Genomic DNA, 16,797 nt, shown 5'->3' on the forward strand with positions numbered 1-16,797 from the left:
ATCACAGAACGTTACCTGCCTGACTGCATTGTGCCAACTGTAAAGTTTGGTGGAGGAGGGATAATGCTATTGGGTTGTTTTTCAGGGGTTGGCCTAGGACCCTTAGTTCCAGTGAGGGTAAATCTTAATGTTTTAGCACACCAAGATATTTTGGACAATTATATACTTCCAACTTTGTGGGAACAGTTTTGGAAAAGGCCCTGTTCTGTTCCAGCATGACTGAGCCCTAGTGCACAAAGCAAGTTCCATAAAGGCATGGCTGGGTGAGTTTGGTGTGGAAGAACCTGACTGTCCTGCACAGAGCCCTGCCCTCAACCCTATCAAACACCTTTAGGATGAACTAGAATGGAGATTGCGAGCCAGGCCCTCTCACCCAACGTCAGTGCCTGACCTTACAAATGTTCTTCTGGATGAATGGACAAAAAAAACAGACACATTCTAAAATCTGTAGAAAGCTTCCCAGAAGAGTGGAAGCTGTTATAGCTGCAAAGTGGAGAAAAACTGCATATTATTGTCCATGGATTTAGAACAGGATGTCATAAAAACTCCTGCGCAGGTGTCCCAATACTTTTGTCCATAGTGTATGTATATAATTACCAAGCTCTTCAGGAGAAAAAGTGCTTGTGAGAAGAAGAGGTCCATGCAGGGCAGAGGCTTTCGAAGTTAATAGCAATCTATAAGAACTATTTCTGCTCTTGACCTATAGCTGTGCACAGGAACTGTGGCCTACGTCTACATTCAGTATCTAAGCATTTTAACACTGGATGGCGCTGTTGGTTTTCAGTTCTGCTTTTCACAGTGAAAGTAAATATGTTCCAAAGTTTTAATATCACTGCGACAAAAACAACATTCCTTTGTATCTAAATTAAATTTCTTCCTCAAAACGTGTTGGATGGATAAATCATTTAAATTTTTTTAATTCACCTTTTCTGCTTTTGGTAAAATTGGATAGACCAACTATCTTTTTCTAATACGTTTAGCCATCTCCTCCTTGTAATCTTTTAAAATATATTTTCTGCTTAGCTGGTAAAGTCAGTATTTCTTTAACAATTTTTTTCTTGTGAATTTTTTTCTGACTTAAAAAAATAACAACCTTCAATACCCTCAGTACACATGTTTGGAGTAATATTACATCACCATCTGCTGTATCATTACATGCAAACAAGTTGGGATGGCTTTAACCACTCTATTACATTCTTTGACCAGAGAGTTGAAATTAAATTTGTTACACAGCTCTTCATACTACAATATAAAATTACTCCATTTTCACCCATCAGGTGGAAATAATTAACCAAATACCATTCTTAATTCATTCTTTAAAATTTCCGGTTAACAAGTATACATCTATTAGTCCACAGAGGAATATTAGGGGGTGTTATGCTTAAAAGAGCTTGGTAACTAGTTGGTGGTAGAACACACAGAGGGCACTAGGACCCTCGTTTGGGGCCTTAAATCTCTAGTGTGGTCTGATGCAGCAATTGCCAGCCTCAGTCATCTCACCTAGGCTAAAGAGCCACATAGTATTAATTAATTTAACACAGAATAGGGTTTACAGGGCTTTGTTCATCCCGTTCTATTGCTTTCTTGAGCAGAGCCCTCTGGATTGCTGCAGTGACCGCTCTACAGTGTCCTGCTTTTGCTAGTTACTGGTCACGTTGGTCCGCGTTGTTTTTTTCCCACCGCTATTCAGACACAACCCGCTTCCTGCGCTGGGATTGGCCAGTCGTTCACATTCACAAGCGGTCCGCCGAACTACTGACCAATTGTAACGCAGGATGGTGTTAACTGGCCAATCCTGACGCAGGGAGGCGGGACGTTTCGGAATAAGTGTGCGAAAAGCAGTAACGGTCGTGAAACTGGGATTGGTCAGATTTCATGTCTGTCGTGAAGGTAACACAAGCTTGAAAATGTTGTCGGTTTGGTCGAGATTTTGCGGTTGTGGTGACGATGTTTTCCTAATTTGAGCTTGATAAGACTGTCTGAACCTGTCTGCGTTAAACATCTGTTAGCAGCATTGGCTAGGCTATGACAAAAACAAGAGTATGAGATGGGCTCCACCAGCTCCACCCTGGCAAAAATCCCCAACGCGGAGGACTTGATGCAAGAAACTGGCTGTAAGTAGGTTAAAGTTGGTGTTTTTCGTCAATGGATCGCTGTCGTTGAACTATTCAACATTGTTTTCTGTACAAAATGTTTAACTCTGCTTTATATCGAGCACAAAGTGCATAACGGTGACATAAATCTTCCCTATGAACGTGATTTCATTAACTAGCTTACATTTTGTGAAGGAATAATTTGTTATTCTTGCTCTTTTTTTTAAGTGTCTTGGTCACGTAATGTGCAGCTGTTTTTAGTTGTAAACATGTGAAGGCCAGGTTGCAGTGAACTGGTGTGTTTTGACGTGAGTTTCTAATGGGGGCTGAGAGCTGAGGGTCTGAAGGCAGTGGATGGACAGTGACAGTTGCTGTGACAGACAGGAGCCAAGATCACAGGAGTTTAGTCAAAAGCGAAATAGAGTTTTTAAAAAGGCAGCGAGAGAAACCCTCATATATTGGCGACGAATGTGGTGAATAAAATGGATAAGCGGTTTAGAAAATGTGTGTGTGTGTGTGTGTGTGTGTGTGTGTGTGTGTATTTCTTATTCATCATTTACTATTGTGACTGAAATGAGGGCGCGAACGGTCATCTACATAGCTAGGTTAGCTTGAATAGCTAGCTAGCTGGCTAACGTACAAGCTGGCTGGCTGCCTATCGTTACGGAGTGAGCCTAGAGTTCACTCTGTAAGCGTCAGACAAGCTGCCATGTTATCTCTAACTAGTTAACAAGCTAGCTAGCTTATTTTCCAAGCTAGTGCAACAGCATAAGCTAGGTGACATAGGTTAGGTTAGCTACTTTGTAGGCAGCTAGTTAACGTTACAACCGTTTGCTAACATGGACGTTAGCTAGCTAGCTATAAAGTTATTTTGCTGCACAGCTGTAAGTCAGCTGTGTAGTTTCTAATAAATTATGTAATGTGCAATAATAAAGTTACCTGTCCAGAAGATATAAAGTGAGGGGTCCCTCTTCATGTCCTTCAACACCCATAGCCGCACGGATGCGCGCTCTGGTCTTCGCTGCGAGGCTGAATTCAGCTTCTTGTTCTCCAGCTTCTCGTTTGAATTTTCACCTTAAATGGTGCAGCAGTTACACTTTGGGGCCTCAGGCCTGACTTCTTCAGCTTCAGCCTTGTGTCTTCACTCTACATCCGTCATATTATTATTATTATTTTAAAATTTCCCTCGTTTCTTCTCTTGGTTTTCGTTTAAAATTTCCGTTGTTTTTTATCTTGGTTTGTTTGGCCGTGCAAACTGTCGTAAGAAGTGACAGAACTGGCAATTTTTGTATTACTTTTACTTTTGGAAGAACTAACCAAGTTCTAGAAAGGGGTCTTCTCACAGTTCATGTGTGGAGCTAGCTAGCTGTACAGCGCTAAAACATGGCTTCCCGTAAGTGCTGTGCGTGCAACATGATTGACAGGTGAGTAAATACGCCTCCTCGTCCTGGTTGGCTGAATGTTGGTGGTCTACAGTGTGTCTTTTTCCCACTTTTACAGAGCCTTACAGCCACACCTAATTTATTCAGACTTGCCAGAATGTGAGGAGAATTTAGCCAAATATTACAAAAAGTGTTCTGACATTAAAAGGATGACCCACCTTTAAAACTGACCTGACTGATTCCACTGTGTCCCTATCATCATGACACAGCGTGTGCGTTTACATGCACTTAATAATCTGGTAATTGCAGAAAATCAGGTATTGGGAAAACTCTACTACAAAGTTCTACTACATGAGCCACGCAGTAATTGGATTTCTGCTTTGCAACTGGCCAATAAACTCACAGAAGAAGACGTGATGTAAACGTCACATAAAACTCAAATGCCATATGACTGCTTGTGATATTACCTTTGAGACACATTATATATGTGTCTCAAAGTATGAGAATATGAATGTACATCATCCAGAAGATGATAAATATTCGAACTGTTTTTTTTCGTCAGGCATGTACTTGGTTTCAACCTGTGTTCAGCTGTGTTATGCACTGTTTATTGTTGCTGGGATAGCGGTCTGTTTTCACATATGTGCAAGCTGAGAAAACAAAGAAATCAGAGTGTGGGTCCAGCTCTAATGTATTTCTAGGCCTTAATCTCATCTAAGGAATCAGAGTATGCTGTTTACATGACCACTTGAATAATCAGATAACTGCTAAATTCCAATAATGATCAGCTTATGTGTGTGTAAATGAACTCGGTGTTTAAAGTACAGAAAATGAGGGTGTTGATTGTGCCCTATTCCTCTTGCAGTCACTCCTGCACATCTCGTCCGCCTGTATGACCGCTTCAAAGCTCTGGACAAAGACAAGAAAGGTTTTCTTAGGTAAGATGCTTAAGCATTTTTTCTATGTTTTAATGGCACTTACAGAGCCTGGCACAAAATACCCAAAGTCTCATTAACCTATTTTTCTTAAAGTCCTCAAGATTTTGTAGCCATAAAGGAGCTGGCCATGAACCCTATTTGTGACAGAATAGTCGGGGCCTTCTTCACTTCAGGGTAAGAACATCTCTTTGTGGATTAATACACAGAGGCTCTGGTACTGCAGTCATTTATGTAAGTGTTATGTTCGTTTGTTTTGTAATGAAAGATGCAGTTACTGCATGCACAGTGGAACTTCTGCTCTATAAGCTTATATATTTTATATTATTCAAGGGTGTACTAGGAATTCTAAGTGATAAGTATGACTGGTTTTATAGTATTGACAAATTGGTGAGAAATGGGCGAGGACAGAGAGTTTTGACATGCTGCTTTTGGACAATATCAAGAGCTAAACTGCAATGAGTGTAGTAATTTTAACTAACTGACAACTGCAAAAATCACATCCCCTACACCTTTAGGACAGTAAGGAGTTGTTACAAATTGACAGGAGTTATTGGTAAGAGACAAAAATGCAGATTAAAAAGAAATCAAGGTGTCACTGAGTTTTACAGAGAAATTCATTATGTTTCTCTGTGTAAAATGCTTGGAATTACATATAAATGAAATTATGTTCCTTTCAGAGAAGAAATGCTGGACTTCCCATCCTTTGTGAGGATCTTGGCACATTTTCGTCCCATTGACAAGAACCGGCCTAAAGAGCCCAACTCCCCAGACCCCATAAATAGCAGGAGCAACAAACTTAAATGTATGTTTACACTGCTTTTGAAAAGAAAATAGTACACCTTTACTTTAATGGAAGGTTTTTTATTGGGTTAAACTATTTCTTTATCTGACGTCTTGTAGGTAAATATTATATTATATATGTGTCAGCTAACTTACTGGTTATATAGTTGCTTTTCAGCTTTACGATCAGGACAAGGATGGCAAGATTTCCAGACATGAACTTTTGCAGGTCAGTGCTTGTGAATGTCTTGTTAAAACATTAATGTTTTCATACTAGGTAATGTTAATTGTGTTTCTGTGTTTGACAGCACCATTATCAAAGCTTATTGATAGTCGTCTATGTGGTCTAAAATATTGAGTTTGCAATATAAAGTGGAGACAAACCTACCCAAATATCATTATGACATTTATGTTTAGATTGATCTCATCTTTATAATTATGTATTAGACCAATTCATATCATATGTCATAGGTAAAGTTATTGGTGTAATATATATTGGTAGTGATAATCAGTCTAACATCAGTGTGTGAAATACTCCTTGGTTTTGGGGTCCTATGTTGGCTGGCTACTCCAGCGTTGGCTAACTGCTAACTCATCGGGCTCAGCTGATACTAGCTTCAATGGCACCAAAATGTCTTCGGTTTGAGAAATGAGTACCAGTTCACTCTTTCCACTAATCTCTTGCAAAATTGGACAAATTGTCAGATTAACAATTATGCTGTGGCATATTGTGAAGGTTTTTCAGAATTATTCTGGTCTTAGTTACATTTGCTAGACTATGAAGGACCAACAGGGTGGACTAATTTGCTACAGCGCCACCCCGAGGCAGACCAGAGCTGCATAGTTAGTTAAGGATATTAAAGACAGAAGATTGTTGATTGTGAAGTAAGCTAAACAATGACCTTCTTCTGAATTTGTATTTGAATGTCTGTGTTTCCCTAACGAACAGCGTAACTTCTCGATACATTTAGTTCTTGATAAGTTTAGTTTCAGGGAAAGAATTTTGATTTTTTTCAGACATTCAGGGGCTCCAGGAGATTTATTAGGAAGTCCCAGACTCCCCCCCAGGACCTGTATTTTGCACTTAAGCTAACATTGAGTGTTGCAGATATTTGGGTTGAGAATATTGTTCTAGAGTGCTTCAATATATGAATGTAGTGCACTCACTACATTCATATATTGAAGCACTCTAGAATAGGTAGGAATCTGCCTGATTTAATCAAGTGACATCTGAAAGACATTTGGCAGGTTCTGCGGGCAATGCTGGAGAAGCAGGTGACTGAGGAACAGCTGGAAAGCATAGCAGACCGCACCATTCAAGAGGCAGACCTGGACAAAGATGATGCCATATCTTTTGAGGAGTTTCGAAAGGTAAAACAACATTACGTGCACTGTGCACCTCAAAAAATATTCATTTTATGTGTAGTGGTTGTGATATTTCAAATGTAAAGGTGTGTAGGTCCACACTTTAGTTACTCTCATAACTGCATAACTTGCATATTAGTTTCAGATTCATGTTAGAGTTGCAAAAACAGCTAATTTTGAACTCATTATTTCTTTGAAGTCTCAAAAAACTAAAGCATTTGCATATATCCACCCATTCAGCCAACAGCTGTTTAAGGCCGCCCATTCCCACTGAAATTATAAGGAGTGTTTTGGCCTGGATTGTTTTTTTGATTAGGCACAATACAGGGCTGCCAATAAGAACAGAGGTAATTTACATAAATCAGTTTTAAAGGCACTGTAACAAACAGCCTTTTTAATTCTAAGGAATAGAGAGAGGTTGGAAAATGTTCGCATAAAAATGAATTATGACTCTTTTTGGTAGATAAACCACAGAAACTTGGGCTCTTTAAAATACAGACAGTTACTTAACTTTTTTTAATGAAAGATCTCTTTAAGTTGTCTTTGTTTCTTAAGTATTACCACAAACCCACATTGACTGTAATTTATGACAGATGCATTTAAAGTGTTGTTACAGAGCTCAGATTGAGAATTGGTCTTCTTTTGTTTTGCATTAGTCACTGGAAAAGGTCAACATTGACCACAAGATGAGCATCCGTTTTCTGCGCTAGAGCATTGTGAGCTCCCAAGAAGCACTAAGGAATTAAGAGTCTTACCATTACAGAGCAAAGAGAGCGGAGTCAGTCTTCAGAGGTATTCCTTATTCTCCACTACTGCCGTGCCTCTCTCACCCAATCACTGTTTTAAACTTCCTCGTTAATTACACTACAAAGATTATTTAGTTCTGTATCATGGAATTTACTGGAATGCAGTTATTACTGAAAGCTGTCAGAGCCTGGAGAAATATGTGTGATGTATAATTTTGTTGAGTGAACAAAGGTTTTTAACCTGCTTAACAGTTGTGAAACACAATTCTGATACTCGACTGTGATACTTTGCCTGGCTTTACTGTGACTTTGCTTGAGTTTTCTTTTTTTGAAAAAACTGGAATAGTTGTGTTGACTAGCTGTTGTGTTCCAAAATAGAGTAAACTAAGCTACCAGCTCTCTTCTCTATTGGAAAATGTATCACCTGCAGTGAGCCTGCAGGCTGGAACAGGAATGCATTGCACTACGATAATGAAAACAAAACAAGAAACAGAATGAGAATATGAAAATTCCCTGCTCACATATTATATTGTGTACTAATGATATTAGATTGTCCAGGAGAAGTAGAAGCAAAACTGGCAATTTGTTTAGAAAAACGTAACATATAGCATTTATTAGCTATCTCACCACTTGATTTCAAACATAATTACACACACACACATTTTCTAAACCGCTTATCCTATTGGTCGCGAGGGGGTTCTGGAGCTTATTCCAGCGGCCATAGGGTGGAAGGCAGGAAACACCCTGGACAGGTCACCAGTCCATTGCAGGGCGCAAACATAAATACTTTAAAGCTAAATGATTTAAAATGTCTACAGTGCACTACAAAATTAATCAAATTTTCCACAGTTTACTAGAACATGAGCTAGTAGCTTAGTTATTCATCAACAACACTGTTGTCTTAGTTAGTAATTGTATACAACAGGTAGTTATAATGTACTTAAATATTTTATTGACACTAAAGATGGGTCTTTTAACCAATGGATGCAATGCACATCTCACAAACAGTATTTGCTTGTCTGACAAGGCACAAGTTATATGCAGCTGCAAATACAGAACAATGCTTGCTCAGAGTTACTCAGTAACTTTCTGCATGCACTCTTTAATTTCAAGGCTTAGTGCAATGTTTGCGTAAAAATCTACCTCGACAATTTTACCGACCTTAAACCTTATGTGTGTTGTCCAGATAAAATTATCAACAGAATCTCCTTGAATACAAATTACATGTCAACTTTAACAGCATGTTTTTGGAAATGCAGCCTTTGCTTTTGTATTAATGACTATGCTAAAAATAATAAAAAAAAATAAATTTGTACTTGTGCAATGGTATTTTGTTGGGAATAGATTAGTAGTGTGTCCACTCACTCTAGTACTTAGATTATGTTCTGTGGAGGATAAATCCAATGGTTCCTCAACTTTTCATGACTGTTCAAGCTGAGTAATTGAACTGTATTTTTCCACGTTGCTGGCAGAGATCCATTTTTGCCACAAGGTGGTAGCAAAGTCAAAGCTTTAGGACCAGGTCTGTAACTGCGTGAAGAGGGAAACTGCAGATGTACGTCATCTGCCGGCTGTGTTCAAAACATTTTCAGGGTTCCCACGTTGTGAAAAACCTGGATCATTTTTCCCTGATCATGGAAAACACCTGGAAAATGTGAAAATTGACAATGTCCTGGAAAAGTGTGAAGTTGGGTGATGAAACCACAAAGGTTGCATATTTTTAGCTGCTAATGCCCAGTTTGAGTGTCCAGTCATACCTATTGAAGTTACATGCAATTAAGTTGCATGTAGACGCTGTGTCGGAATACCTGATAGAGCAAGGCTACTTTAATAAAAGGCAGCTCCTTGTAGCTTGTATGTTCAGTCATGTTTTTGGAGAGCTTGTGATCAAATGATGACTGATTAAGGAATGGTTTTTGTGAATAAATTGTTTTGAGATTACTTTTCGTGAGAAAGAGCCATGTACAGAAGTCATGGAAAATAGTTTCCTAAAAAAGAGTGGGAACGCTGATTTTGAATTTATATTTATTTTGCCGTAGGGGAATTTCTGAAAACAGAATAAATATAACTGCCAAATATAAAAGATAAAGCCAAAGAACTTTCGTGAACCAGTCATTTTGTGAGGACTATCTCTCTCTCTCTCTCTCTCTCTCTCTTTATATATATATATATATATATATATAATGTATATGTATAATGTCATTTGTAGTACATTTATTAGTACTCTGTGCACAGTACAGTACAGAATAAAAGTGGTTTTGGATGCAGCCAAGCACACTGCTGTAGAGAATTTTCTCTGCTCTCTACACCTCCACAGGACTAACATGCTTTGTAGAGCCCAAGGCTACAGAGGCACACTGGCACACTTTGATTTATATACCCTATACATTTATTTGAAATTGTATTTGTACAGCATGAAAGTGAATTCAACTGAATTCATGTAAGAAACACACAATAATCTCATCTGCCCTCCTTAGTCTGCCTTGCTTCTGGGCATTGAGGCCACCAGTAGCCAGTAACAGGAAAATCCAGTGCCTATAAACAGAGTCAGAGAGAAAGATCAGATTCAGTAATGTAATAAGGATGCAGCAAAGCACTAGACCAACACTGGACGTAGATGCAGTGATGGACATCAGGATGTGTAGTATTCTACCAGCAATAGTGAGGGTCATGGTTAAGCGGTAGAGAAGCACATCAGTGGTCCCCCCCTTGATGTGGACTGGCAGGCCATTGTCCTCCTGAAAAAGAAGAATGTTAAACACATACTGCAAGAATGTTTCCTCTCCTAAACCAGCTACGTTCTGAAATATAAAACCTAGTGATTTTTGGTTTGAACATATGGATATGGAAATACATACACATTATTATGGTGTTTTTTTTTAAAACTTTCTTTAAAAAGGAAAGTTTAAAGAACCACAAGAGTCCTCTCATATTTGTTGCTTTTGGTGTAGGGATTCATTTCTATGTCCTCTTTCAGACCCACAGAGCTTGTTAAAAGTGTATGTACAGCACTGCACTGAATGAACATGCTGTGAGTACATCTGTGTTTCTCATATAGCTCACCTGGAAAATCTTCTGCTTCTCTGGAACCTTGTTCCTCATCTGTCTGGCTGTTGTGTTGATGGCCCGGGCGGCCACCCGCTGAAGGCTCTAATGAAAATTCCACAAAAAATGGATTGTGACCACACATCTCATGTTATATTTATAGTATAAGCCCATTGACATTGGATTACTACACCTTTTAGTTGCATCATCTCACTAAGACATTACAGACAAATTTATTACGGGCAAGTAAAAAAAAAGGGAAGTTTTGGTTCCAGTGGTTTCGAAGAGCTAAGCAAAAGTATTAAAATAACATAAGCAAATCACATGAGATCAATGCTGGAAGCATTCTCCAGCGTTTTCCTTCAGAGTTTTAGTTAATTCAGAGCTCCATTTGCCTCTTTGTAAATCTAATTTGCACGATTTTGCTTTACTTATTTATATTTACCTCTGTAGAGTTAGGAATTTTAAAAATTATTCCTTCTATTGAAGCACATGTCCAGACAACTGTCAGGATCTACTGATCTACTGATCAGAGCCTGTATATCAGAGCATATTATTGCTCTTTTCCCACTTAAAATGTGTTTTTAAGGCGTCGTCTTTGATTTGTGCTGTCGAGACACTTCTGTACTCCTCCTCCTGCTGCTGCCTTCCGTAGTAACATCAATAATAAAGTCAAGTGAGCCAAGTCCTCTGGCAAGCCAGAGTTTCAAAATAAGGTCTGAAGCTTTGGGTCCTAGGCAGTTCTTTTTCCTCTTAAGACTATTGTTCCCGTAACTGTCTGTTTACTGTGTATGTAACAAACAATCCAGTCATAAACAGTCAACCAAGAAACAGTTGAGCAGCAACTTGTTTAAGTAGTTAAGTAGTATTAAGTGGTACCGATACACAGTCAAGCGCAAAAGTTTGAACGCTCCTGGTCAAATTACGTTTTGTTGATTTTCTAAGGGAAAATATCACATCCTCTACAAAGAACACACTTGAATACAGTTTCTTATAATGTAAGTTAAGGTAAAGAGGTTTTTTTTTTCCACAAGGAGTCTTTGACAAAAGGCTTTGGCCTATTGAATTGTGTTTTAAAATTATGTAAAGAAGTAAAAAAAATAGATACAAAGTTTTGTCCCGACAGCGACAATTTTGTGGAGTTTTACATGCTGGAAAAACATACAATATTTTATATTTTTCCTAAATGTTAAGCAAATATGTTCAGCAAATAAACAGTAATTAAACCTTAAAATGGGGAGGAGTGTGTTCTCTGTAGAGGATGTGTTCACTTACTTTCACTTAGAAAATCAACAAAACATGTTATTAAACCAGGGGCTCCCAGTCTTCAGTATATGACCGTGTATATCGTCACGTTCCAAAGAAAAACAAGTGTCTCCAAAATGGCAACTTTATAGGAGAGTGCCAAAATGTTCTTTACTTTTAAGTAATGCTGTGTTCAGAATAGCCTACTGCATCCTACTTGTGCACTTTTGCCTGTTTGAGATTTCAGGCTAGTTTTGTTACAGGATTGGATCAGATTCATTTTTTCCCCCTGCAATATCCAATTTGTCATTTTTGGCTGATATCGGCCCGAGGCTGATACGCTTTAGTACTGATAAGGTGTAAATCGAGTGTCAAATCAACAGAAAACTGAGTCACTGTCTAAATACTCACAGATCCCACTTAAATACTGCTTTAAAGAAATTATCTAAACGTCTAGGCCAATAGTTGCACAGAGCTTTAATGTGTTCCATTAAACTGCAGCCTCATTATTCAGCAACTGTTGTGAATTATTCCATAAAAACTATTATGTAGTTATGAGTGTGGCCTTGCAGTTTAAGGGGTTAAATAGCATATTTGCAGCATGAAACCATCAAAATTCTTTTCTTATCACACAAGGAAGAAGTCTTTGATACTTTAAGGTTATACTGTATTCAGTGTCAAACCTCTTGTTGTTACGGCTCCAAAATTGTGGAAACCGACTATTTTAGAACCCAACTTTAATGCGTCTAGTCTAGTAGTCTGTTTAAGTTGTTACACATTAATCAAACACATGGCTGAGGTTTAGCACACATTATGGTTCCCAAGGTCATATGTGCAAGTGAAACAGGAGTAGGAATCAGTATTAGTCACAGTTGAGACTGCGCAACATGGAGAACAGACCAATCAGAGCTCAGTTTACAGACTGAGGGTGGGACAGAAAAGATGACCCTTTCCTCAGTGTATGTGTGCGTGCACATGTACACATGCTAAACCTGGAGTGTGTGAGGGTGACATGACCTGCATTAACTCTTTCTAGACAGCAAACGTAGGTTTGTGTTAGTTCCTGTTCAAGAAATCTTGATAGGAATACATGCATGCAGTGTTTACACTAGTACAAGGGAAAGAGCTCAGTTAAAGTTAATGCATAGAAATTTTTAATAACACATATGAAGTCATTTGGCTTTAGATGGCCAGTATAACGTTCCTGATTTAAAGTTTGTTTGAGCAGACAGCAAACCTCTGTACGGTCCACTTTGCTTTCCTCATAAAGCAAGTGCTTCCATATCAGTTAACAGGTTATTTCTGGCCTGCAGTCATTCAGCAATTTTCCTCTATTGCTACCACTTGTTTTTACAATAACAAGGTTCATTACAAGATGAAACTGTTTAATAAGTTCCAGTCCAGGGACTGATAATGTTATCCTCAGAACTTCAACTAAGCCGAATGTGGCACAGAGGTCAATCTGGTTTTTTTTGCCCTGCTTAAGTGAGCTGGTTTCCATTAGTAAGTCATTTTTCCCCTCTTGCAGGCTTAACATAAGAACAAATAAAGCTGTTACCAACAACGTTAGAATTCATTAGTAAATACGAGGTTTTTACCAGTAAGTGCCTCATGTTGCTCGCTGTTCTCTGTGAAGATTCCTGCTGCTTGTCTAGCCAGGGCCCATACAAGGACGCACATACACACTGCAGAACTTCTGAACCGATGCCAAGTATGGTGGACGGGAGGGAACAAACACTCACACTGGACAGCTCTGCAACTGGACTAAAGCAGTGCTCCAGATGCTGTGGATTATCCCAGTCATCCAGCCAGGCAATATGGGAACTAGTAATGCTACAAATATGAAGAAGTGGAAGTTGGCCCTGCTGAGAATATGAATGATTTTACTGTTATTGGTGCTATTCTGTTATTACATTATTAAAAACAGATAAGGTTCACATTTTGTGCCTGTGGTGGTGATTCCACTCAAAAGTACAGTACTGCTCAAAATGTATAATCATTTGTCATAGTGATTTATGTATGTGTACATATGTATGTATTTTCAGTGTTTTAGTAAGTATTTCAGGTATTTGGCCAGTTACAATAGGGCAATTCCACCAATGTTTCTGCACAATTAAGCTGTTGAAGTCATTCAGAGTGGTTTGGTGTGGCTCTGTTCTAGAGAAACCTATCAATTCAGATTGGTTCACTGTGGTAGTGAGAGGAGCCAGACTCCTGAAGTGTTTAATGCTCCTTAAAGCTCGCTCACAGAAAGTTACTACATGAAATAGTTATAAATACTCTGTCTGATGACTGAGCCATCGTTTTACAGTAGTTCTGAGAGAAGCTTTTTGGCCTAAAATACATGAAAAAATACATAAAAATGATTGTTAAAGGAAGATTACATGCAGGGTGTTGGAAGGCAAAATAATCCCCAAAGAAAAGTTCTTTTTTCAGATTTACTACCATTATCAACATTACATATTAAAACTCAGAAGACACGTGTAGGTTCACAAATCATTTTGAATAAATAAGTAAAGTGTCTCTTTGCAGGGGCGGCCTTTGCACTAGGCAAAGGTAGGCAGCCACCCAAGGACCCCGTGATCCAAGGGCCCTAAGAAAATGCAAATACGTTATAGTGTATGAGTTGATGTTAAATAACCTATTCTGAAATATATATACACACCAAAAATAACTGTTATTTACTGTTTATTACATATTTAAAGTGAAATGATCACACTATATTGGCAGATCATTTAGCTTGTTTCAAGCATATTTCTTAATAGAAAAAATGTATCTGCCAGTATGTAAACTGGTTGTGTTTATTTACCAAAAGCAGGCATTTTATTTCATTAAAACTGTGAATTATCTTAATGTATACCATCATTATTATGAAAAATATATACCACCTTCAGAAATATAAAAATATGTTGCCCATTATACAGCTGTTACTCTTTTCACAAAATTGTTATATTTACAATTTCTTCAGTAACGGAAACACAGCATTTTGAATGGTGGACCAGACCTGCCAAAATGAAAAATGAATAAAATTAAAAATAAATGACTTAGTAAATTAATGTATGAATTAGAATATTAGCAAAGAATGATGATGATAAGTATATATATATATATATATATATATATATATATATATATAATTATTAATAAATAAAACCTTGCATAAATTAAGGTCTGCATTTACTTATATATTTCTATTTAGTAATTTTCCCTCATTATTTTTTGTAATTTTTTTGTTATGTTTCTTTATTTAATTTTTTTTTTATTCATTTATTTCCAAAAGTATTAATTTCTATATATATTTATTTCTCTATTTATTTATTTCTGTATTTCCTTGTCCTTATGCTAATAAATGGGCTGTCAATCAATGAATCAATTATTGCACCTCTGAGGTATTGCACACATAATTAAAAAAAAACAATTAAATTATTTTTATTATTACACATATGAACAGTACAATTTGGTATTGAGTATTGCACAGATGAACCATAGTGTCACACATTGAGGGAGGAGTTATAGAGTTTGATGGCCACAGGTAAGAATGACTTCCTGTGGCGCTCTGTGGTGCATTTCGGTAGAATGAGTCTTGCACTGAATGTGCTCCTATGCCTCATCACTGTGTCGTAGAGTGGATGGGAGCCATTGTCCATAATGGCCAGCTCCATACCCACAGAGTTTCCACTCCAGCTTCCTCCTATATTTGTTCTTAGCCTCCCTGATAGTTGTCTTCAGTTCCCTCTGGATCGTTCTCACCTCCTCCCTGTCTCCAGCTCTGAAGGCCCTCTTCTTGTTGTTAAGGAGAGCTTTAATGTCCTTTGTTACCCACGGCTTGTTGTTTGGGTAACAATTAACAGTCCTGGTTGGGACAGTGGAGTCCACACAGAGATGTATGTAGTCCATGATGCACTCTGTGAGCCCGTTGATGTCATCTCCGTGTGGCTTACAGAGTGCCGGCCAATCAGTAACCTCAAAGCAGTCCTGCAGTGCCTCGTAGGTCTCCTCAGACCATCCACTCACTGTCCGCGTGGTCACAGGCTGACTCTTCACCAGCGGCACATACAAAAACGTGTCATTCACAAACTGTTTATATTCCCCATATACTGATGACACATCGGCTGAGTTTATACGTCAGTGATAGCTGCAATTTCATTTGATTTCCAGTTTTCCTGTAACAGTCTTCCTCGTTGATTCACTTTGAGTGCAAATCACCCCCTGGTGCAGCCATCTGTTGCTGGTTTCCCCCTTTGCACTGCATCGCCATTTAATTAAATTGAATTTTTTTTTACATTTTAATTTAATTTAAATCTTGACTTTGGATGTAACTAATGATTATATAGTGAAATAGTTATATTATTTGAAAGTGCATATATATATATATATATATATATATATATATTATATATATAAATTGATTTATAAATAGATTTATATAAGTAAGTAACGAAATACTTGCTTCAGTTCAGTTTTTAGTTACTAGGGGTATAAGGATTCTCCAAATCCATGGTTTGGTTTAGACCCCGATTTCTGAATAAGAAAAAAACATGGAAAAAAATTCTGGGTTTTATTCAGTCACCAACAATTTGGAACACTAAAGAGACAAATATGAAGAATATGGTATACAGCTTGCCTTAACTTTAAATAGAGTAATAATTTCATGATTTACATGTGTTATAGTGTTAATTGTTAAATTATATATACTGAACTGATCCCGTTTTGAAAGTGGAATTTTTAGCCAATCTTCAGTTCTACAAGTCTTCAGCTGTGCAGCCATATACATTGTTCCTGTATTTTCAGCATAATGTGACACACTGGCACCTGCACTCTCTGATTACACAGCTATGCTGTAGTAACACATGCAGAATGTGTTTTGGTGCTGTCATGTTGAATTGAGCATGGACATCGCTGAAAAAGATGGCATCTAGAAAGCCTGGAGAACACAGTGTCCATTATATAATTTTAAACAGTTTGAAAGGTTGACTCGTCAGACCACAATATGTTTGCACTGTGCATCAGTCTATTTCAGATGAGCTCAGCTAACTTTTTAGGAGAAGGAACATTGTTCTTATTATAAGCCAATGTAACAAGATTTTATACCAAGTCAATCTCGATTATTTCTGTTGGTCCATTTGTCAAGAAATGGTCACAAACTGTCAAGGGCAGCTCGCATTTTCAAATGGCGTAAGTAAGTAATATATAGCCGGTCGTT

The 16,797-nt window shown here is 37.9% G+C and overlaps 2 protein-coding genes across 3 annotated transcripts; one reads left to right on the top strand and one right to left on the bottom strand.

Moving 5' to 3' along the window:
• Positions 1–1,814: 1,814 nt before the first annotated feature.
• On the top strand, positions 1,815–8,619 carry chp2 (calcineurin-like EF-hand protein 2). Of its 2 annotated transcripts, none has more exons than XM_036561185.1 (8): positions 1,815–1,890; positions 2,010–2,114; positions 4,341–4,413; positions 4,507–4,587; positions 5,091–5,215; positions 5,361–5,422; positions 6,442–6,564; positions 7,215–8,619. In XM_036561185.1, the coding sequence occupies exons 2-8, from the start codon at positions 2,048–2,050 to the stop codon at positions 7,266–7,268; spliced, it is 585 nt and encodes a 194-aa protein (XP_036417078.1). In that variant the 5' UTR covers positions 1,815–1,890; positions 2,010–2,047; the 3' UTR covers positions 7,269–8,619. The 2 variants fall into 2 exon arrangements, with proteins under 2 accessions (XP_036417078.1, XP_036417083.1); XM_036561190.1 differs by having other exon boundaries at positions 1,817–1,890; positions 2,013–2,114.
• Positions 8,620–9,670: 1,051 nt separating this feature from the next.
• LOC118801021 (cytochrome c oxidase subunit 7A2, mitochondrial) lies at positions 9,671–13,329 on the bottom strand. Its single transcript, XM_036561199.1, has 4 exons — positions 13,193–13,329; positions 10,368–10,454; positions 9,958–10,042; positions 9,671–9,839 (listed from the first exon to the last, which is right to left on the bottom strand). The coding sequence occupies exons 1-4, from the start codon at positions 13,205–13,207 to the stop codon at positions 9,778–9,780; spliced, it is 249 nt and encodes an 82-aa protein (XP_036417092.1). The 5' UTR covers positions 13,208–13,329; the 3' UTR covers positions 9,671–9,777.
• Positions 13,330–16,797: the final 3,468 nt, after the last annotated feature.

Source organism: Colossoma macropomum, unplaced genomic scaffold, assembly GCF_904425465.1.
Source record: "Colossoma macropomum unplaced genomic scaffold, Colossoma_macropomum, whole genome shotgun sequence".
Taxonomy (NCBI): domain Eukaryota; kingdom Metazoa; phylum Chordata; class Actinopteri; order Characiformes; family Serrasalmidae; genus Colossoma; species Colossoma macropomum.